Here is a 23,699-nt window from a genome sequence, read left to right as displayed (position 1 = left end):
CATTATGTTGCAAATTGTGTTTTAAGCACTGCCAAAGCCTGATGGAGTTTTCCACCAACAAATTGCATTTCTCACTTCAGGGGACACTTGTAGATACAAAGTACAAAGACATTCAGAGAAACGTTGGGATGTTGTACAAAAGGGTAGAAAGATCAGGTTGAAGATTGCAATTTGACCTCTGGCCTTTCATATAAACTCTTCTCTCTGCCTTCCTGTTGGAGGTGCCTGAAGCTCTGCTGATCATGATGGAGTCTCCTCCTCTGAAGTTGGTAATTGCTGTTAAAGTTGAGCAACCACACAAATAAATGTCATAGACTATAAATAGCCAAATTAGTATCCATGTTTCCTCGTGAAACCCGACATTTACTTTTGGAATTAACATTTCATGGTTTAGCTTCTGAGGTTCATTAACTTTTTATCCAACAAATAATCTCCTAACCATGATCTTATTAAATAATTGTCTTACATTTTTTTTACTAACCGTGCAATATTGCTTTAACTAAGACATGTTATTGTGGAAGCTTTTCTTCAAAGTTACTATGAGGAACTTTTTCAGAACCAGGACTGAGCGAGGCCGACTGTCAGATTGGGTTCACTCCTTGAAATACTTCACCTCCCTAAATCACCAACCAGAACAGTGAAGATTTGTCTTGAACATCAATAATGTACGAGTTGTGAAGATGCTTGTACAGTAGCGTAATGTATTAAGTGTAAAACTTATAGCTGTGTTTATAGAGCATATACATACAGTAGGTGGTGGGAGACACATCAAGAGGACGGACTAATCTCCTTATAACTAACCATAACAAGACAGGTATGTATGTGGGCTTTGTGTGACACACAGAAACACCCACACACACACACACACACAAACACACACACACACACACACACACACAGAGCATAGAGACAGACTCTGGAATGATAATATATACGAAGCCACCAGTACAGCAGCAGTAATGCCCAAAATTAGTAGGAGGAGGTAAGCTCAACCCCACCACCCCTCTCTGTCTCTGTCTCTCGCTCTCTCTCTCTTTCATGACTCAGTCAAACTGCAGTACTTATTGTAATTTTACATTTAATTATGGTTGTGTTGATGTGTAAGTTCTTCAAAGTGGACATCTGTTATGGACCCCATGACTGCGGGCTACTGTCCTTGTTGATGCTAATACTGATAACATGGACTAGAAATCTAATAAGGCATCCATTATATTACATTGCACGACCTACAGAAAGAACACAGTAAACTATTGAGTTATTCTGCATTAGGTGGTGCTGCAGCCTCCGTTAAAAGCTGATTATAGTTTAGATTCCTGACCGAACTTAACACAAGCTCAAATATGACAAGAATCTTCTCATAAATCCTCTGTAAATAAACAAGAACTCAGCTGTTTAAACACTTTGCAGAAACCTCTTTGGTGTGTGCGATGTATACAGCTTTCACTCATGTGTGAGATTAGCACATCTAGATTTTAGGATAGGCCACTATATTATTCCTTACATATTTGTTCCATCTTGGTATAAATGTAAAGGAGGGTGTGTCATCATGCCTTTGAATGGTCAGTCTTTCGATTGGAATCACTCTCCGCTGTGTGTTTCTCGTCCCTCTTCACCAGCATCATCGCCTGCCGTCTAAACATTTAGGTTTAAAAGCATGTTGTGCTGAACACTTCACACGTCCACCATTATTCCACGGAGGAGAATACATTCGATATCGGTCTTTCCTGTAATCTCTTCATAACTTGACATTGTGTATGATGTTTGGGATTTAGTAGATTTCCACAAAACACTTTCAAAACAACAACTACATAAAAAACAACTGCACTACAGCATGAAATAAAAGTATACACTATTTACAAAAATCCACTTGAGGACTACAAAGGAGATTGTAGAGCAAATCCACAGTAGTGCAGATCAATTTTACAATGCATCTTTTTTCTCCATCTACAAGACGGATTTTCCTTTTTCTCTGTGTTGGCTCATGTCCCCAATCTCCATCTTTGATTTTTTTTCTCTTCTTCTTTTCTTAATCAATGACAGGACAATCAAGTGTGTGCCGGCTGCCAGCCTCCTTCACACACAGCTGGATGTGAATGATTTTAAAAGCTCCAAACGACCCAGTCTCTCTAGTCATCATAAATACACCCTCCGGATGTATAGATCTGGTTGGTGGGGGAGGGGCTTGACAGATAGTAGTAAATCAATAGATCCATAGCAGCCCAATCTTCAACACGGATGGGGCAGTTGAACATCTTCGAATGGCCACACAATTGGGACGGCAGCTTCAGATCGATAAAAGGGCCGATGTAATGCTGAAGACTTTGGGCCTAATGTGAACACACCTACCTCTTTGTCCACTGTTCTGTCGCCTAGATGAAAGAGAAGGAAGGAACACAGCTTAAAAGAGAAGAAAGGGGGTCGACAGAGAAAGAAACAACAGCGACAGAGATTAGAGAGAAATGCCACATAAAGAAGAATTCAATTCAGGCGTCCGTGAAAAGCTGGTCAGTGTCTAAAAAGGTTTGTTTTTTCAACTTGAAAAAGAATGTGTGATTGTTTGGCCTGCAGAAGAGACAGACAGCTGAGCTAACACTGTCCCAGAACCCAGAGTGAAAAAATAGCGTAGTGTTTTTTAATTACATGCATTATATCTATGTTTTTTTTTTCTTCACAAGTGCATATAAATAGTGCCACATATATCCCATGGAAATGATAGAGCAGAGGGTCGACATTCAACATGATGCCAGTGAAGAAAGTGCTGATAGGGCCGTATGCCTTCCTGTACACTGTGCCATGCAGGTGCAACACGTTTTATTCAATTTCGAAACCAGAAAGAGCAAAATAATTAACAAGCTTCTGTTGGAAAACCATTAAGGGCCTATAATTACACTTAATCTTTAGAACATTGATGCTACCAACCTTTAACCTCCATCACTCTCTCTGTCTTTCTCTCTTTCTGTCTCTCTCTCACACACACACAGTTGTGTTTTATGACTTTTGAGGACATTACATTAACTTACATTCATTACCCTAACAATAATCGCTACTAGCCTCACCCATACCCTCACCTTTTTCATCTTCTAATAATGCCGCCATCAGTTACAGCAGTTCATATTGATATTTCCCCACAAAACAGTATGTGCAAGAAAATGAAACAGCAGACTTGATGAATCTGTGCACAATTAGGAATGGGCCCTCTATGCAGAGGAGGTGAGTTGGACTCACTCTCCGCTGTTTGTTTCTCGTCCCTCTTCACCAGCGTCATCGCCTGCCGTCTAATAGGTTTAGGTTTAGGTTTAGTAGGGTTTAGGTTTAAAAGCATGTTGTGCTGAACACTTCACACGTCCACCATTATTCCACGGAGGGGAATACATTTGATATCGGTCTTTCCTGTAATCTCTTCATAACTTGACATTGTGAATGTGTTTGGGATTTAGAAGATTTCCACACTTTCAAAACAACAACTACATACAAAACAACTGCACTACAGTATGAAATAAAAGTATACACTATTTACAAAAATCCACTGAAGGACTGAATCCACTAGTGCAGATACACTTTACGATGCATCTTTTTTGTGTCTCCATCTACAAGACAGATTAAAGTCTATTTTTCCTCATTCACTTGTTAGCTCTGTCCATCTCCATCGTGCATGTTGCAGTTTGCTTTGAAAAAGCAGGTCATTTTAAATAAATGACAGGACAATTAAGTGTGTGCCGGCTGCCAGCCTCCTTCACACACAGCTGGATGTGAATGATTTTAAAAGCTCCAAATGGCCCGGTCTCTCTAGTCATCATAAATACACCCTCCGGTTGTATAGATCTGGTTTGGGCGGGTTGTGCTTAACAGATAGTAGTAAATCAATGGATCCAGACAGTTAAGAAGAAATCAATGACACACCTATTAACCTCTGTGTCCGCTGTTCTGTTGCCTAGATGAAAGAGAAGCAAGGAAGACAGCCTCGAAGAAGAAAGGGGGTCGACAGTGAAAGAAACGAAAGCGACAGCGACTAGAGAGAAAGCATGAGTAGTTTTTTGCATCAGTGCATATGAGTGGTGCCAAATATATCCCACATAAATGATACAGTAGATTACATTTCTAAACCAGCAAGAGCAAAACAAATACTGAGCTTCTGTTGGAAAACCATTAAGGGCCTATAATTACACTTAATCTTTAGAACGTGGATGATTCTGACCTTTAGCCTCCATCACTCTCTCTGTGCCTCTGACACACACACACACACACAGTCGTGTTTTATGACTGTAGGGGACATTACATTGACTTACATTCATTTCCTGGAGGCTTACCCCTAACTGCTGCTAGCTTCACCCTCAACCTCACCTTAAATGTTATGAGGATGTGCATTTTGTCCTCATAAAGAAGATGAGTCCCCACTATGGGACTGCAGAAACAGATTTATGACACCACAAGTCATAAAAAACACACACACACACACGGTATTTTGGTACCTCCGTCTGCAGTTAAAATTCTCTGGCTCCATCTACTGACTGAGCCATATAGCAGAAGACTCTATTTACTCTTCTGTTGTTCTGCAAATATCAGGCAATCAAGGAGTGAACGATCACACTTTAAAAGTTAAAGCTGAAACACGTAAACACTTTTAATTTATTCATATGGCAAAAGGCAAATGTGTCAAATTCTTGTTCATAACATACAAGGAAATCTGCAGGAATCCATCGTCAAATGGATAAATTGTGTATTTGTACTTGCCGTGTTCCACATATTATTTACTGTGGCATTAGTTGCATGCACTCGTACAGATGGAGCTGATGTTTTCACACACAACTTATTTGAAACAACATCTGTGACAAACATTTTAATACTGTGAAACACAAATGTGCAAACCTTGCTCTACAAGATACTGTCTACAGTGTGTCTTGAGTGTCTTATAACTGCCATTGAACCTCACAAGTCCTTCTGCTGGCAATTTATGTTATTTAAACCTTTTTTGTGTTATCAACAACAAATCATGTTGCTATTGTAGCTTGTTGCAATGTAATTCTACTGTAGGATAAAACCAAGTCACTTGGGGTCACTGTACATCTCAGAAATAAACTTGTCACACTGTGTCTGTGTGGTCAACAGCCTGTTGTTACCTTTACTGTTGCTTCTAACAACGCTGTCGTGAACAAACAGCAGTAGTCTAGGAACCATACAAACTATTTCTTCTTTTTTCATCTGACCTTTTTAGGACAGGCCCATAACAAGGTGGTTTTAGATTCTATAAAGCCTCAGTCATCTCTATTTAAATTCCCTCCTTGGTCCCAAAAAGTGCAGCATTCCCAACAATCATTACCCTCAGGCAAAAGACAGAAGCACAAAAAATAACGTCCAGCCATAAAAAGCAATGTTCAATCACTTGCGTCACGAATGGGAGACGAGGTAGAGAAGATAATAAAAACAAATGTGCTGAATCTCCTGCTGTGACCTTGATCACAGAATATGCAGCAACATGTCAAGTATGTTCTGAGTAACTTGTTACATCATATTACATCATGTGACAATAAGGAAATGGGTTATAAGCTCTCTGCTGCCTAAATGTCTTCTTGCAATTCATAGCAATGGGAAAGAGTTGTAATTCCACACAGCTTTGTTGTAAAGGTATCCTCGCTATCGCGTTGCTATTGCGTGTGTGCGTGTGTTTGTGTGTTTGTGTGTGTGTACATGAACACGTGAGTGTGTCAAATTACACTCAAGTCTCTTTAGGACAGTCCTAAAGATAGTGAGCAGGCGGGAGAGTGTTTATCTGGTGTAACATTGCAGCATTCAGATGCAGAAATAGAGTGAGTAGACCTGCTCTGACAGAGAAGAGAAGATTACAACGCAACGTCAAAATATGGAACAGAATTGAAGTGAAGAGGAGAGAATAGAATAGAATAATAACTTAATTTCATGATACCATATGTGTGTTAAAACCTAAAAGTGCTTCGTACTATAATAAAAAGCCTCCCTGCAAGACAGCTTAAATAGCCAAAGAATGGAATAGGAAACTACATTTCACTACGTGATGTAAAATCTGATTTTCATCCACATATATATAAATACTTGGAAATTGTCTGCTTGTTTGTATGAAGAATAACCATCACAATCCAACCACTGAATCATACACTGCATGAGAGAATACAATACCAAAACAGATATTTTACTCAACTGATCTGATCAACAAATGTGTTACAACCTAAAAACTACTGATAGTATACTATAAAATACCTCTCCAACACAGACTGAAATAGAATTGGTTGCACAATAACTACAATCATCTGTATTGTAAAATCACATTTATATCGACATAAACATTGAGTAAATCTCCGCTACCATGCATGAGAGAATAACACAACAACACTGTGTCCCTCTGCCTACCTACAGTACGCAAAGCTTTTGTGTGTGTGTGTGTGTGTATGTGTGTGTGTGTGTGTGTGTGTGTGTGTGTGTGTGTGTGTGTGCGCGTGTGTGTAAGGGTGCTTCCCTTCCTTGACATTCACAACTAAGGTGAAGTGATTTGCTTGTCTTCTTCAGAACAGCAAACAGCTTCTCTGCACACACACACTCACACACACACAAACACACGCTTACACACACACACACAAACACACGCATACACACACACACACAAACACACACACACAAAACAACAACAACACAAGAGACAAATGTCAAAAAACATGACCATCAACTGAGTCTAAAGTCTAAAACATGTGCTGCCCCAAAGGAGACTGAATCCTGCACGTTACAGTTCACTCCTCCTTTGTTCTCTCTCCTCTCTTCCTCCCGTCTCCCCCTCTCCTCCATTCCTCTCTCGGTCACCTTGTGACGGTGTGAGCCTCTCCGTGGCTCTTTATCTCTCCAGCTTCCCCACAGATGAACATGGGGGGCCCTGCGGTGCCCCCCAAGGCTGAGAGAGGAGGGGACGAGAAAAGGGAGGGACGGGAGGGAAACGAGGAGAAAGGACGGCAGGGAAGGAAGTGGAGAAGGGGAGGGGGGAAGAGAGAGAGAGAGAGAGAGAGAGAGAGAGAGAGAGAGAGAGAGAGAGAGAGAGAGAGAGAGAGAGGAGAGAGAGGAGAGAGAGAGAGAGAGAGAGAGAGAGAGAGAGAGAGAGAGAGGGCTAGTGGATGTAGCTCTTAGCTGTGGGGCGGGGGGGTGAGCTACCTAGCCCGGGCTGCTCTGCCGAAACATCCATGGGTGGCTGTGTCGGGAGCCACCACGACTCCTCGGGCAGCTTGAACGAGAAACTCGGACGGCACTGGAGGTAATTTACGGGGGCTTATCGACGCACTTTAGTGCAAACAAGCTTGGTTTATTTTCATTTTTATGGGGGCTTCCTGTGGTCTTTTTTGCATGTTGTCCTGGCTGGGAGGTCTTCTTATCCTTCCTTTAAACCCGAGCCAGACTCAGCCGGAGACGGACAACGGCCGCCCTGCCGGTATCTGCCTCCACCCAGCGGGCCTCGAAGCGAGAAGCGACGCCTCGCCGCTACTTTACAAACGGGAGGTGTTCATGGTGCGACGCTGCCTCCCTTTTGTTCTGTGGCTTTTGACTCGGCTACAATGTAGCCTCGTTAGCTCGCTAGCTTTTCTGCATCACAAATATGGGTCACGGACGGCAATGGCTTTCCAGAGAGGGACGCAGTCTGGTTGTGACCGTGTCCTCCTGACTGGATGCACGCAGCACTGATGTCACGTTGAGTTTGAGTGTGTTGTGTAAGCGAGGCGTCGGGGGCACGATTATGGGTAAAGTCTTTGGGAGAAAGGATAATGAGGATGATGAGGATGAGGTGTGAAAACTTAAAGGGGTGATTCACCCTCGTGATGAAGGAAGTGTGTTTGTAACAGTGGTTATTTTTTGCGATCAAGGCCCGAGAGCATCAACTATGAGCAGTATCAGATTTCAGAAGACTGGTTAGGTTTATTGTATGTATTAAGCAATAAACTAGTGCATGCAATACCTAAGGTTATGGGGCATGTTATAGCCTAATAAAAAACAAATATTCATGGGGTAGGCCTACTGTGCTTTTTACCAGTAGCCTTTTTGTCTGGTGACACTTACTTTTAATTGTTATCACGCTATGTCGCTGTAGACTACTTTGTACTGTAGTTTCCTGCTTGTCTGGTCTGAAAAGGAGTCCCACTTCTGTCCAGTGAGTTATTTTAATCCCAGATTGGGAGATAGAGCTGGTGTTGGGGGGGTGGGGACAGGGCACGGTGTGATGCTGAGCTATAGCCTGGTTTCCTTAATGTCTTCCTTTTTTCCTTCTGCATCCACCTCGGCGTGTTCGTCTATCTCCTCGACTTGCTGGACGTGACTAGATGTCACATACACAGGTTTCAGACATCCTTTTATCTGTGTTCGTAGTAACAAGAAGCAGCTACGCCGTGTTAAAACAAGATGCAGACAAGCAGCTGCTACCTGAATCCCTGCTTGATGAGCACAGAGACAAGGACCCAAACACACATGTTCAAATGTATCTGTTTTCACTAAAGCAAGTGTCTATGCCTCGGTGTATCTAGTTCAAGCGTGATGATATTTTGGTATAAAATCATCTTATACACGTACTGGCCCATCATAAATCTTTTCTGGGAATTAATGAAAGACAGGCGAGTAGTAATTTTTTAATAATTAGCAGATGGATGAGCAGTAAAGTAGGTTAATGAAGAAGTATGAACAAACGGACAAGTAGTCAATGTGGTAAGATTAAATTCAAGAATGTAGGAAGGTGGCGAGTGTTTGATCAGCCATCGGTACCGGTGTTTAAATATATAAGAGGTCTGAGGGCGGGAGAAGGTGTGGGAAATATATGGTCGACAATAATAACCCAACAAGTAATAGTGGTATCTGTATATGTGTCTACATATTTGTGTGTTTTAATTGTAGGTTGTTTTTCTGTATCAATGCAGACTGCATTCAATGATAACGTGCAATAAGAATAGTCTTAAAAAGAAGAAAGCAGTCAAGGGATAACATGTACACATGGTTTCAGGCAGGTGTTTCTGATCACTATTAGTAAACTGCATGAAGCACATTTTACTGTACATATTCTGTTTGAGTCCGTATGAGCTGCTGCTGATGTTTTACATCGCCATGGGTCGTAGATGATGTTTATAAATGCTATTAACTGTTTGTGTTTACTGCTGAGACATCTAAACTTCACCCCACACACAACTTAAATTGGCTATGTTGGACCTCATTTACCCTCGTCCCTCAATCTGGTGGTTTTATGAGCCATTTTAAAAGAAGAATTCTCTTATAACAGTGTGCATGTCTTGTATATTGGTGAATTATGTAATTATACACAACCAAAAAGAGAAAAAGTAAGTGTAAACAGTCTGTCGGTTAAAGCTCCTATTTACTTCAAACAGTCAGTTGAAGGTTTGGGTTTCGGACTGTGCCATGTGATCATCAGAGATCATGTGTACCAGCAGCAGGTGTAACTCAACACCTTGATCCACCAGCCTCTCTTCTGTCTCTGTGTTGCACACACACACACACACACACACACTATCCCGTACCTGATGTCCCCTTCGGTGTTGATCCAGATGGTGTTTTTCATCAGCCATTCTGCTGCAGATGGAGCACTGTTAGATGCTATAACCATAACCTTGTAACTGGGTGGAGTAACACAACACTTCTAGCTCCGGTTCTGCTCAGTCTGTGTGTGCTCCATGTATATATAACATGATGGTGTAGGCTCATGTTTAATCTGTTATGTGAGTTAAGTTGTGAGCAGTCTTAAAAAAACTGATGCTTTGTTTCAGATGAATCCTAACCCTCCTTATTCCTTCTTTCTCATTTACTCTTCATTCCTACTTCTCTTTTTTTATTCCCCCACCTTCTCTCTCTCTGACTGTCATTTTCCACTCCTCGTCTATCTACTTTCATTTCCCGACATCCCCATTTGTTTCTGTTTTTCTTCTCCCCCTCCTCAATCCATCCCCATTTTTCTTTCTTTCCTCACATCTTTCCATTTTACCCCACCCTCACATTCATACTCTATCTTTTCTCCTTCCTCTCCCCTCCCACCCTCCTGTCTTCCTCTATCTTTCTTTTCTCTCCATCTCTCCTTTCCTCTCTCGCACCCCCACCCCCTTCCCAGTGACTCTAGGGCGTAACCAGCCCCTGAAGAGAGAGCGGCCTAAATGGAAAAGTGACTACCCGATGACTGAGGGCCAGCTGCGCAGCAAGAGAGATGAGTTCTGGGATACGGCGCCAGCATTCGAGGGCCGGAAGGAGATCTGGGATGCGCTGCGGGCCGCGGCCAGCGCCTTTGAGAGCAATGACCACCTGCTGGCTCAGGCCATCCTCGACGGGGCCAGCATCACACTGCCGCACGGTAACACACATTTCCACAGGGGTAGATGTAGCAGATACCTCATTGTGTTTGTTTTACTCTCCAGGAGATACTGCTCGAGGTACTGATGATTACTAGCTGAAGAATTTCAACTCCCTTTTTCTTAGTTCTCTAGAGAAACTAAAACTCAGGAACTCAGCTCTAGAGAAGGTCTTATCAGTTTGAGGCTTTTCTGGAGGCTGCAGATCTTTTTTTTGTGTGCTAGATCAAAGTTATGGCTTCCGGTGATTAAATTGTGATTGCAACAACTGCAGATGTTTAAAATGCATAAAAACTCTGCTGCATATCAAATCAAGCACTTCCTATACAAATGGATCCAGGTGATTTGGCTTCACTTTGGGGAGCTGTCTTGCTGCTGCGCGCACACAAGAGACAACCTGTGAAAATCTTTCCAAAACGTTGCTGTTGCAGTACAGAGCAGAAGAGTAATATATTGTATATTCCACGTTATAAGAGAGCAGACGGCAAAACAAAAATGCACTGAAATCAGGTGGAAAAGAACATTCTTTTAAAGTCTTCTTTGATTGCAAATGTCTGTTAATGAAATTTGCATGTGAATGCAATCAAAACCGTTTGTCCCAAAAAGTAATGAATAATTATTAGAAATAATCATGATCTTAATATTTATTTAATAGAAAGGGCCTAAAACTAGACTAGTAAAGACAATGGCCCTTTCTTTCCCCTCCCCCACCACACACACACATAACATATTACATTTTGTATTGATTGTTGAATAGTTATTTTGTAATTTAGTTAAGCAAAAATGCCAAACATTTGCTGGTGCCAGATTCCTAAAAATCAATATCTTTACGTTTTGGACTGTTGGTCGTACACCATTAATTATGTGGATGTTTTTGTAAGTTTAATGTAAAAGCAGTGTAATTAGTTCATAGTGTATTCACTTAGTCTGAAATTGGAACACGCTGAGGGTGACGTGCTTCCTTTCCACCTGCCAACTCTGAGATCCAGATGTCACTAGCAAATGAAGCATGATGTTGCAACTGCACGTAAGAATGGCCTCAAATTTATTATAACACCAATTTTGGTTTCACAACAGCCTCCATGTTTGTCTTGCTTGAAAAGTGGAAGCAATAAAACATCCATCCTGCATAAGCTCATGCATCCCTGCGTGTTCTTCGATATTATGAACAGTTTACATCAACAGAGTTTGAATTGAGAAGCTACGGGACGTAAGAAAGCTTCCCCAGGAAGTATGCGTCCTCCTTATTTTCAACTGGAACTGCACTTTGCCACACATGGCTATTCTTTTCTGTTTGGGTGAGTGGCTTCCGTACACAATGATTGAGGGTTTAATCAATATGGACCTGATTCCAAGCAACAACAAGCATTTACAGTCTTCAGCCGGCAGTTAAAAGGAGTTACAGATGCTGAACCTCTAAGTATATCTCAATGACCCGCATGGTAGAGTTTAGACTGAAGCTGTTAGGAGGGATATACTGTGCCGTATGAGGAATCAATAAAAAATACATTACAAGAGGCGTGTCTTTGGTAGGATGTAATGAAGTAATCCTTCAGGTACAAAGAAAGTGTATGCTCTAAAACCTAGTGGAGAGCATTCACATAGAACCAATCAATACAATTGGCTCAGATTCAAGAAGCTCAACAACTCTGCATTCATCAGGCGCTTGTGCAAGCTTTCCATTTGTGGATGTGCGTCATTCTCTTGGTTCTAATTTTTGTAATTTACAGAGTCATATTGCGTCAACTGAGGAGAGGAATGGTTATCTTCCTCTTGTTTAGATGTTGTTACAATGAGTTTTGGATGGTGATGTATTTTGTCTTCTGTTTTACTTGTCCCTCCAGACTTGTATAAAAGAGTCAAAGTAGTGTGACGATGACGGGTTTTACTGGGACTCCGCTGCATGACAGCTTTTCTTAAAATTTGATTTTTAAAAATTGCGATGTACCACTTTGCTATACTATATCGCAATATTGAATTGTAACCTCTGTATTATGATGCATATCGTACCGCCAGATACACTGCCCTACAAGTGGATGGAATATTCATTATTTTTATGTTTAAACTGGGTGAGATGACTGGCTTGTTTTTATATGTAACACCGCACTGGCACAGCATCATTTATATTTAAAAGTCAATAGATAACATGGTGGTTAGCAGAAATTTACTTTGGACTATCCCCAAATAATGCCCTTTTTTTATCAAAGGCACTTTATTTCGTAACGGCTCGGCGAGCTCCTCTGCGGAAAACCTGAGGGAGACAGATTTATTCCGTCAGTAGGCCAAAAGTTACACTAAATCTCAAGGTCAGCTCTGCCGAGAAGGATTTGGGGAAAGCAGTTTCCAACAGACAGGCTTTCCTCGCATGTAAACAGCGTCAGTGCTCCTTTCCTTCCAGTCGTTTGGTCGGATCAGATCCCGATGTGCTGCAGCTGTAGATTCCCCAGGCCTGATGTCACCATTTCACCAATACAAAGAGCAGCCAGCTCACTCCTCTCATCACTCACAGCCTTTTTTCTTTTTTTGCTCAACTAGGTACTTTTGCACAGTGGTGCTTTGAGCTAAAAACTAATGTGGGCATGTGAGAACATGAATCATGAAATGTGACATAACTTCGTGGCAGTCCATCCAATAATTGAGACATGTGTGTTGGGAAAAGTCAGGGTATCACCAAAGTCATCAGGATTCATTAGGCCTGTCTCACAATTACGCCAACGACTTATCATGCGACATACGGCCATGCCGTTACTCATTTCTGCTGACCTCGTCATAGCCCGTTGTGTTGAACATGTGTTTGTTTACGTAAGAACATTTTAGCCAACAGGCAGGGTTTTCCCTACTATTATAATACTTAGGCATTGCACATTTTATTTTTTTTTGGTTGTGTGGTTTTATTCTCACGTCTTTTATTTATTTAGAATATTCTTTCACAATGTTTAAAGCAATCCGTTTATTGCACTTTGAAAGTGTGCACTTGCATACTTATACTATTATTATATTTTTGGGTGGCCATGCCAAAGAGCCTTTTGAATGTAAACAAACGTGTTCTTGCTCCACGTAATGTCTTAAACTGGATGCAAAGGCTGATCCCACAACCCCTTGCTGGGATGTTCTTTAATCTAAACACTCGTTGTTTAATGACAGCCAAAAAGCATTAGCACAAACTGGAACCCATTAGGATTCTGCAGCTGAAGAATAAACACTAACTGCAGAAGAAGAAAAAGCAGGTGAGATATACTGAGAGAATCATATCCAAATCATGTTTATACAACGTCGTGAACCATGTGCTACATTTATCTCGTTATATAAATATTACGTCACTGTTATGTGAAAATAATTTTACGGCTAAGGCCGACAGCCTCACATTGCCTGCGTCTTGCCAAAAACGGTTTCACTTGAACGCACCGTAAAGACTACAGACAACGGCGAACTAGTATGTACGCTCTGCGCCGGCGTGAGAGGAAATAACTCTCCGTAACAGCAGGTGGCGGTAGTCTGTGTTCATTATTCAAAAAGGGATATACACGCTGTTTTTATGACACAAACATGAAACAAAGCAGCGTTTGTCAACATGTTCACCCCACTCTCGCTCACCACTTAACTTCAGTCCAGGTGGCCGCGTCGCTGTGAAATATCTGCATTGGAACGATTAGATGAGCTGAAGATAAAACATGAGAGGAGCCCTCTGTGTGCCCTCTTGACTCGACTTGTTCGCTTGCTTTTTCTTGCATTTTTTTCTCTTCTCATGCACTGATTTGCTCAAGCTGAACAGCCAATCACAGTGATTTCTCTCACGGACGAGTTCCTCAACCAACTGAGACAAAATGTGACACGGGCAGCCTATAAGTCTAGAAATTTGCCTAAAATTGCTCAGAAAAGAGGGAGCAAGATTAGTTTCCTTCAGAAAGAGGTTGGACCACACAGCACGTTAAAGAGCAGATGGAAAACTTCCTATTGCTCATTTAATAATCAATACAACTCTGGGCCCAACTGTATCAATAACCTCTTTCAGAAATGTGGTTCATAAAATATTATAAAATCAAGGCTAACCGTGGTTGATTTTATATTGGATATGATTTCAGATAAAAAGCGATACCGGTTTAAAATTGCCAAAATAGCTAGGAATATCCCTCCTGACATGTCAAACTGGGTCTTATAGGGTAATATATGGCCTTATGACCTTGACTGTTTGTAGAAAAGTTGAAAAACTGCTCACGCATCTCTTATGACGCATCAGTAAGATGGCAGGGCCTCCTGTGGTGGATTCGTTTAGCCAGGGCTGTTCTGACCTTTTAGTCCAGGACAGTCTGACAGGTGTGGTTAAAAAGGGAGGCCAGCTTCTCTAAGTAAACATGAGGATTAAAGGCAGTAAAAGAAGCAGTTGTAAAACACTCAGAAAAACTTGCTAGCAGAGCGTTAAAGATAGAGGACGTGTGAATAACTGGTAGAGGATGGAATACAACTGCTTTGTGATCAGACACACAGATATCCTTAGTTTTAAATAGTAAATAACCAGATCACGAGTTTGACACTTTTGAGGGTGTGGGTTCCATTATAGCCTGAGGGATGTTAGCATTGTGTAATACTTTGATGTAAAGCGGGAGAGTAACTCAACAAACTCTTGGAGAAAAACATCAACACTGGACTAAACCAAGATGTTTAAATTAAGTAAACAGCTTTGTAAAGAGGGAGTGCATTTATATACTTTTCTGTAATTAACAGCAGCCCCACCTTGCCCGACAGCCGGGGTTGATGGAGGTGTGTGATATCCGGGGGGTTGTTTCAATGAAAGAACTACAGTCTCCCTGAGATAACCATGACTCTTTAAAGATAAAAAAAAAACGTCTCAGACTCATTACTGAGGGATCTCATGTTTAAAAGGCCCAATTTGACGCGCTTACAGTTAAAGGCCGGAGGTAGCCGAGGTTGTCGTAGTAGTTAAGTTGTTATGATGTGCAATAGAGCGTGAAGCAAGAGGGTCCGTGATAGGAAATGATGGTGGTTAAAGGAATTAGTTTTCTGGTGGTTTGGTTTGAAATAACTTCAGTGTTTCTTTTCACACCGAGGGTTTTTTGGTGAGTGGTGTTGTTAAAAGGCGCTGCACACTTTCTATCCACATTACCACACATTTCAGTTTTAGAAACAAAGTAAGAGAAGCTCTCATTTCACCCTGCCTACTGTGCCGAGCAGAAAGCAACATCCTGTGGGCTCCTGCTGACTCATCTCAGTCTCACTTACCACAAAACGATACAAGAGAGTTTTGTGAGGAGAATTCTCACCCTGGTCTTTAATGATTTGCTTCTAATGTTTAAACTGTCTGAAGGGCAACAATGTTACAATCTTTTCAAAAAATTAAAAAGACCAAACATCTGGGATTAATTGGCTGATGAATTTGGATTTGACACAATTATATATTTCTCTTAAGGGTAAAAAAAACCTTGCGATCAAAACAGGCATTACCACAATAAAACTACTTGGTGTTTTCAGGTGTGACCAGTCTGAAATCCCCTTGAGGACCCACCACACTACTGTATTACGTTTCTGTTTGTGGAATTCTGTGACCTCTTCTCTTATTTCCCCCTTTCACATACAACTCTCTACTCTGTGTCTGAATCACAGTCGGTCAAAAGTGGCGTAACGTATTTGAAAGAGCTCCAACAGACACAAGAAATCCCTTTTTCTCCGGCTTTCACTCCTCTTTCTCAGTCTTTGTTTTCCTATTGACTCTCGTTTCTCCATTTCATTTTATTATAGCGAAATGTGAAGAGGAGTTCAGGCTGTGGCTTTGTTGACTTTTAGATTAAGAATGCAATAATCCAAATATAGAAAAGTAAAAGGCTATTTAGACACAAGGGCACCGAGAGCACTCCCTATCCAGGAAAATAATGAAGGGTTTACCTGAAAAGTTAACTTCCGTTGTTAATTACTTAGTATTGGAACTTCCCAGTTAAACATTTACCAAGTGTGATCAATATAAGTAGCTGAATATAGCTGCAGTAAGTACAGGAGATCATTACAGCAAATCCGGAAGTTACATTTTTTCCTTTGAAATGTTTTATTAATGTTATTTAATGTTGGAACAGACTTGTCTAAACCTCTCATAGGAAAATGTTCTGTGTCCAACCAAACTTTCAATGAAGCTGGCGATTTTGTTATCTTAACTGATCAGAATGATGGTCACAACTGTAGACTTTGTTTAAAAAGAAAAATGAAGCGTTGATGCATTGCCCCATTCTTCCAGGTGCTCTGACTGAATGCTATGATGAACTGGGGAATCGATACCAGCTGCCAGTCTACTGCCTCTCTCCTCCCGTCAACATGATTGAAGAGCGCTCTGATGAGCCTGACGGTTCAGATCCAGACTCCGGGGCCGCAGAACCGTCCACGGCAGGCGGCGGCGACGCCGGCTCAGGAGGCGAGTGCAAGCTTCGGCTCCGGCTCTCTACAGGCCGCGACCTCCGGCTGGTGGTCCGTTCCACGGACACAGTGGGCATGATGAAGCGTCGTCTGCATAGTCAGGAGGGCGTGCCCGCTGCAACCCAGCGCTGGTTTTTCTCAGGTCGGCCACTGACTGACAGGCTGCGCTTGGACCAACTCAACATCTCCAGGGACTATGTCGTGCAGGTCATCCTCAGCCAGCCGCCACCGTCCGAGCCGGCGTCAACAACAGGACACACACCAGAGGCCTCTGGGCCAGTGGCAGCGGAAGGAGTGGCAAAGCTGTCGCAAGAGCCGCCGCCGGTGGAGAATTAACCTGGCATAGGCCGTTAGAAAGAAAGAGGATAACAAGAGAGTTCTCTTCTCTTCTTCTCTTCTTCTCTTCTCTTTTCTCTTGTCTTTTCTCTTCTCTTCTCTTCTCTTTTCTTCTCTTCTCTTCTCTTCTCTCTTGGTAGAGTTTGGCTGTCTGCTGGAGCAAAAGGACTCTTGAATTGAGAAAAGACTCTCTTTATGGTTTTACACGTTGAAATTTTGACCTTTTTGAAGTCTTTTTAACTGTTCCAATGGAAACCAAACGACAAAAAGAGAACTATGTCAGATGGCATGAAGGGTTTTCTGAGCAACGCTGATGTTCAAATGTTTCTGTGTTTTTTGTTTCCGCTCAAGTTCTGCTCTCTGGCAAAATGTGGTCAATATAATTCTGTTTATGAGGCCACAGGGTTATATACATACACATATAAATACATTCAAAACAATTCAACATGGGCCATTCGGAAGGAAAAAATTAAAGACGCAAAAACAATCGTAACGAGTTATTCCAAGAAGTCTTTTGGTGATTAAGCCAGAATACCACGCTGTACAGAAAGGTTGCTAGTTAGTAAACAGAAGTGTCCGCCCTCTTGTCGAGAGGTTGCAGTCACATGACGATGTGTTACCAAGCTGCCGCTGGATTAGACGCTTTATTTCACTGCTTCACAGAACAATCAGAGCAATCATGTAATAAACATTAAGTAGTCAGTCAGCCTGTGTGTGTGTGTGAATAAGTGTGTGTGCGTGGATGTTCGTATATGATCAAGACACAACCACAATTGTTCGTTTGGCAAAAGGATAGAACATCAGAAACACAGTTGCATATTTTGATTAAAAATAAAATGTTTTTAATTAAAATTGATCATTGTTTCTATTCCTCAATCTCTGTCTAATTATTTGCTTTGAATATGTTCATATTTGTATAGAGGTGGAACAAACATTAGAGCAGTATCTTGCAATTACAGTGCGATCTACAGTTGGCATTATGGGGAATCCACTTATTTCCAAGAATAGTAGTTGGCTTTCAGGGTGTCAGTGCAGTGGTTCTCAAATGGGGGTACGTGAGATTTGTAAAAAATGTAAAATTAGCATCTAGTCAAAAATCCTTTAAGAATAGTTATTTATAGATAAATATTAAATTAAGTGTAAGTTTATAAACAGAATTTTATATATTCTATTTTAAAACAGGAACTGATGTCACCACGCTGTGTATTACATATTCTTTTCAACCAAAAAATGTTGCGCTGGTTAGGGGGTACTTGGCTACAACAATATTTCACAGGGGGTACATCACTGAAAATAGGTTGAGAACCACTGCCATAGTGTATCTTTGACCTTTGGCCTGAGCCCGGCTCGCTGTTTAGCCCCGCCTCCACTCTTAATGTGAGACCTATTCCTTGAACACACGCTGCATCGACATAGTGGCCAACACACATGCAACTACTTCCTCCTACCTTTGATTTTATTTTTATTTATTTATTTTGATTTCAATTCCTTATTTCAAATCTTCTCATGTCAACCAGACAGAACATGGTAAATGTCTTGAAAAAAGAAAACACTGAGGCAAAGAGGCCATCTAGAAAGAAGAAGGCCATGTAAGCCAGTTTAAAGTTTAAAGTTCAGTTTGAATGAAGTGCTGCCAACTGATATTCTCAGCTTGAGAAGAAATATGCAAACGTCAACCAGCCAGCGATGGAATATGGAAGTAACTAACCTGTGCGCTCTCAAGCTGCCTGCCATCAGCAATGTAAACGGCTGCATGGTGTTAACCTGTGTAACTAAGCACTAGAGTTTAAATGGAGAGGAAGGAGGTGAGTTAATGCCTGCTACTGAGTGTGAAAGGTCACGCTGTACATGACGGACAAGTGGACACAATAGAAGGTCACTCGTGTCAAGTTCTCAAAATTGTGGCTTTTTTTGGGAAATACCTTTATACATCATACCTGATCGAGTATCAGTCTCAAAATTTAATTTTCTATCTGCACGTATATTATAAGAATGATAATATATTTTACAGTTTTCATTGTCATACATTTTGTAATTTGGGACGTGTGTGGTCTTAATTAGGGGCTCTTACTGAGCAACATGCTTGCACACAAATCTTGAGCAATAGTCATCTATTACCTTTTTTTTTCACAAGCGCACAGCAATGTTGAATCAAAAGAAACCTCCGTAACTATAATTAGGAAAGAGATGTGCTTATAGTAAATGTTGTGCTCTCATTACAGATATACCTAGCATAGTGACATGTTAGTGGTAGAATTGGGGGCAGAATGAATGATGGAAATTCCTCCATAAATCATAGGACATTACAGGTAACTTCCTAGATAAGTTATTTACCAATTTCTTTGTCTACATTGGTCAAAGAACATTTCCTCCACAAACCAAGTTCGGCCATCCCTCATGTGACTCTTCATTCATGAAACAATTGGATTTCAACACAGTGGTTCTATTCTCTTTTCCACGTCAATGGAAATTGCATCACACTTTGCTTTCTTGTTCTCATTCCTGAGTACTTTCATAACCTTTTTCCAGGTACCTGTTGAGCTTTAATGATACCCCACCGCCCACTGGTATGCGCCCACACTTTCCAGTTCCCTTTCACAGAGGTTTCTGTCTCTTTTGTCGTCCCTGACTTCCTCCACAACGGTCAGTGTGGCCGTGCAATTTCACAATGAATTATAGGATATAATGAATTGTTCTGTAGTCCCTTTGTCATCTTCCTCATTGCCGGGTGAATCAGGTGGAACGAAAGAGGAAACTTAAAGCTACAATAGTGGGGATCTGTTCCTTTGCTTCTTAATTCATAAAAAAAGAAACAACTTGTTGTTTCCAAGTGGTCAACACCATGATCTCAGGTCAACGCACACGCACATGGGGCAGTTCCTCTTTGTGGATTTTTTTAACCTTCTTGTCACATAAATACAGCGACAGCGTGCTGAGTTCATGCAGACCGACTGGACTGAACACCTACTGAGAATAGCAACCTCACCTCTCTGGCATCCTGATCAGGTCTTGTACAAATTATTTGGGATCAAGTCCAGTTGTCAAGGTAAGTTCTACTATACTCATTTTACTTTGTTTTTTTTATTCATTATTTTTTCTTTTTATATATATATATATATATATATATATATATATATATATATACACTGTATATATAGATCTATAGATCTCTCTCTCTCTCTCTCTCTCTCTCTCTCTCTCTCTCTCTCTCTCTCTATATATATATATAAATATATATATATATATATATATATAGATCTATATATATATCTATATATATATATAGCTATATCTATAGTTATATATATATATATATATATATATATACCTATAGATATATATATAGATATGTTATAGAGTAGTTCTGTATTCCAATATATTGAATATATATCTCTTTTAAAGTAAAAAATGTATTGAAAGAAATAGACACATTGTTGATATGAGAACTTTCTCAATAATCCAGGCAAACTCTCTAAATCCTAACTCAACTGAATTAGGAGATTGTTTTATTCAACTGGAGCACATTTCCTTACGGCATCCTCAGAACTACTCATACTAAAATGACTTACATGCACCTTAGAGGTACTGTACGCTTTACTTCAGTGGTTTCCAAGTAGGAGTTGCAAGATGTTTGTTGTAAATAAGTCTATTTTCTACTTATGTAAAAATTATGTAAATACAACTCCTGCTTTCTTTGAGTATTTACATTCAAGGAATTCTTTTACTTTTCCTCCGTTACATTTCAGAGAAATTTATTATTTTAGGATACTTGTTAAAAAATACCCTCGTTAAAGTTGTGTGACTTTAAGTCAAAGTTTGAACCTGTTGGTGAAAAAACATTTGTGTCCTATCAATGCATGTTGAAGAGTCTCAACCTTAATAATAATAATAATAATAATAATAATAATAATAATAATCATAAGCAGAGCAGTCGAGGTTTAAGCAAATCAACTTTCCTTAGTTTAAGTAGCTGCCCCTATTGTCTTTTTTCCAGATGCGTGCATTGGTCCTTGTGGTCCTGTACACTGGACTGTGCTTCGCCAGCTCCGTCAGCAACCAGGAGAACATAGACTTTCTGATGGATAATGGTTGGTGGCTCCTCCTTTCTGGACTGAATATCCCTCTCCATCTGTGTCCTTGCCTCACATGCAGTAAATGCCCGTCTGTGTGAATGTGTATCTTCTTGTCTTTGATTGAACTATAGTTCTGGTCCTGAGGGTGCCTTATGGTGTGAGCACCAGGGTACACGTCCCTCTGAGCTGTGGAGAATCCTATGAAAACCAGCCTGTGGTTTGGAAGAAAGATGGTAATACAACTGTTACTACTACAAGTAATACTGCTTCTACCGTCATTGGTACTTCTAATAGTACCTGTGCAGATTTGATAGAGGACTAATACATCTTCAAAAAAACATGAGATTTTCTGAAAAAGTACATTTCTTCAGTTGTATTTTTCTGTGTTTTGATGACATTTGAAGGCATCATTGGTACATTGACCTATTGATCTTGTTGTCTCAGGCGAGGAGATTGAGCCAGCTCTGCAGGGGAACCAGGTCAACGTCCTAGTGGAGGAGATGAATGGAGGAAACTACACTTGTCACCTCGGTCCAGATGGAGATTACCTCAACCATACTGTGATCCTGATCCAAATAGATCCAGACAACAGGACTGTCATACTTGAAAAACACTCCCCTGAACATGGTAAGATAGGAAAGATGGAGGTAGTGAGGAAGGAGAACAAAGAAGGCACACATTGAGGGAAAAGACAGAGATAAAGACTTGTTGTGTAATTGGACCTGGCGAGAGGTATGAGTTAAGAACGATGGTGGGAGACATGGGAAAAAATAGACAGAGGCTGTTGCCCAGAAGCAGACAACATGCAAAAGATAAGATGAACGGAGGGGCACAGGGCAAAGGAAACCGGACAACAGAAGGAGCAAAAGTAGTGTAGTGATGGAAAGGGAAGTCGCAAGTGGACACAGAGACTGATGGTTATACTTGTTTATAATTCCTTTAGCATAAGAAAATAAATCAGAAAGAAAACATCCTTTCTCCAGCTTTGTACCATATGCAAGTATTTATTTATGTTTAAATGCTGGGACCTTCAAAATATAGTACTTTGAAACACAAACATATCGAGATAAATTGATCGCAAGAGCATTAAACACAAACAGAAAGACTCACAGTGTTTCTTTCCTTCAGGTCACGTTCACTGTTCAGCAGTTAACTATAATGGCTCCTTCCACTGCTCCTGGAGAAGAACGAGGTTCAGATCCAAGGCCTCTGTGCTCCTGGTGAAGGTCGAACGGTGAGGACCAATTACCAATACTCATTCAAATCAGGAGTGCATCCTGTTTCTAGATGAGGGTATTGTACCAACCAGTTTGTCTTCAATCTAGTCATTTGGAAACAATTTCCTGTGAACTGGACGCTGATGGTTCAGGGATTCAATGCCAGGATGTCAGCTGCAAATACGAAGAGGAACAGCACCGCATCTCCCTCAGCCTCTACATACACAGCGCTTCTCTTCTCGAGGCTTACACTAAGGCTTTCTACCTGAGAGAGATTGGTGAGTGATTGTCTTCTGTTTTCTGTGTTAATGGTAGTTGAGGTCGTGTGGCCTCATTTTCATCCATTCATCGATATCCCCCTCTGTCTTGTTTTGCCCCCCCCCTTATTGTATTTAGTGAGGCCGGAAGCACTCCCTGACCTGAACACACGTAACGGGAAGGTGTTCAGCTGGAGCCGCCCCGACTCCTGGGATAAGCCCTGCAGCTTCTATGCCCTGCAGTTCCATGTCAAGGTGGTCCACAAAGGATCTCACTGTGACAGTGACAAACACATAATGGTAATCAATGTGAGCATGACAGTAGATCCATATCTATGTCAAACTACATTTCTTTGTCGTTAATGTGTGGTCTCTTCTCTTGTGCAGCTCAACACCACTGTGGAAACTACGTTCAAGGTCAATGTTAAAGCCCAAAAGTGTGTTTTCTGTGTGCGAGCTCAGGACAAATTCACCAACGGGCTATTTAGCAAGTGGAGCTCGTGCAAGTAAGTATATAACTTGGAAACTGTTTTGACTAGGGTTTGTTACCAAATACGTAATTTGATGAGAGCATATGATTTATCCAAATAATACCAAGTTATGCCACCAACATAGATCTGATGCATACTGTTTCATTCCAACCTCCAGAGTAAATAAACACACCTGCGTGCCATGACTGCAGTCATAAAGGATGGAAGAGCACGAGTATGCAAGAAATCATTTTTCTAACTCATTTAACACCTTTTTTAGTGCAATGCACACAAACTGGTACCTGTACAGTATTTATTGATTACTCATTTAAGTTGTCTCTATGGAAATTAAGTATCTTGTTAAAGTGATTATCTGTTATTCCTTTGTGCCCTTTGTAATGTTATTTACAACTATCCTTGCAGAATTGTTGCTCAAACAATTATTCAAATGTCATAATAAATTGATGAACATATTAACATACTGGATTTTTGGCATTTATTGTATAACACCTCAAATGCATTTTATATATTTATGAAAATGTCAATATTCAGTTGACACTCATTTTAAATAACTTTAGCCAACACG

General features: G+C 40.8%; 2 protein-coding genes across 2 annotated transcripts; both read left to right on the top strand.

The window, feature by feature from the left end:
- The first annotated feature begins 7,097 nt into the window (after positions 1–7,097).
- Positions 7,098–17,802, top strand: ubtd2 (ubiquitin domain containing 2). The gene is given in 4 exon segments (XM_034550987.1): positions 7,098–7,247; positions 7,249–7,267; positions 10,109–10,345; positions 16,585–17,802. Coding segments are annotated over 4 exon segments (819 nt in total). The 5' UTR covers positions 7,098–7,196; the 3' UTR covers positions 17,097–17,802.
- Positions 17,803–19,990: 2,188 nt separating this feature from the next.
- Positions 19,991–23,594, top strand: il12bb (interleukin 12B, b). Its single transcript, XM_034550256.1, has 9 exons — positions 19,991–20,142; positions 21,091–21,184; positions 21,301–21,402; positions 21,614–21,796; positions 22,298–22,403; positions 22,495–22,664; positions 22,783–22,943; positions 23,031–23,149; positions 23,292–23,594. Exons 2-9 carry the CDS (start codon positions 21,091–21,093, stop codon positions 23,317–23,319), a joined length of 963 nt encoding a protein of 320 aa, XP_034406147.1. The 5' UTR covers positions 19,991–20,142; the 3' UTR covers positions 23,320–23,594.
- The last annotated feature ends 105 nt before the right edge of the window (positions 23,595–23,699 follow it).

The sequence above is a fragment of the Cyclopterus lumpus genome, chromosome 14 (assembly GCF_009769545.1).
Source record: "Cyclopterus lumpus isolate fCycLum1 chromosome 14, fCycLum1.pri, whole genome shotgun sequence".
Taxonomy (NCBI): domain Eukaryota; kingdom Metazoa; phylum Chordata; class Actinopteri; order Perciformes; family Cyclopteridae; genus Cyclopterus; species Cyclopterus lumpus.
This window is presented reverse-complemented; position numbering and strand designations above follow the sequence as displayed.

What these genes read in the sequence shown, in the direction of transcription:
- il12bb (XM_034550256.1), top strand. Translation starts at nt 21,091, where the DNA reads ATGCGTGCATTGGTCCTTGTGGTCCTGTACACTGGACTGTGCTTCGCC. An exon ending in AGACTTTCTGATGGATAATG is followed by an intron (nt 21,185 to 21,300) that starts GTTGGTGGCTCC and finishes ATTGAACTATAG; the next exon opens with TTCTGGTCCTGAGGGTGCCT. An exon ending in ACAGTGACAAACACATAATG is followed by an intron (nt 22,944 to 23,030) that starts GTAATCAATGTG and finishes TCTCTTGTGCAG; the next exon opens with CTCAACACCACTGTGGAAAC.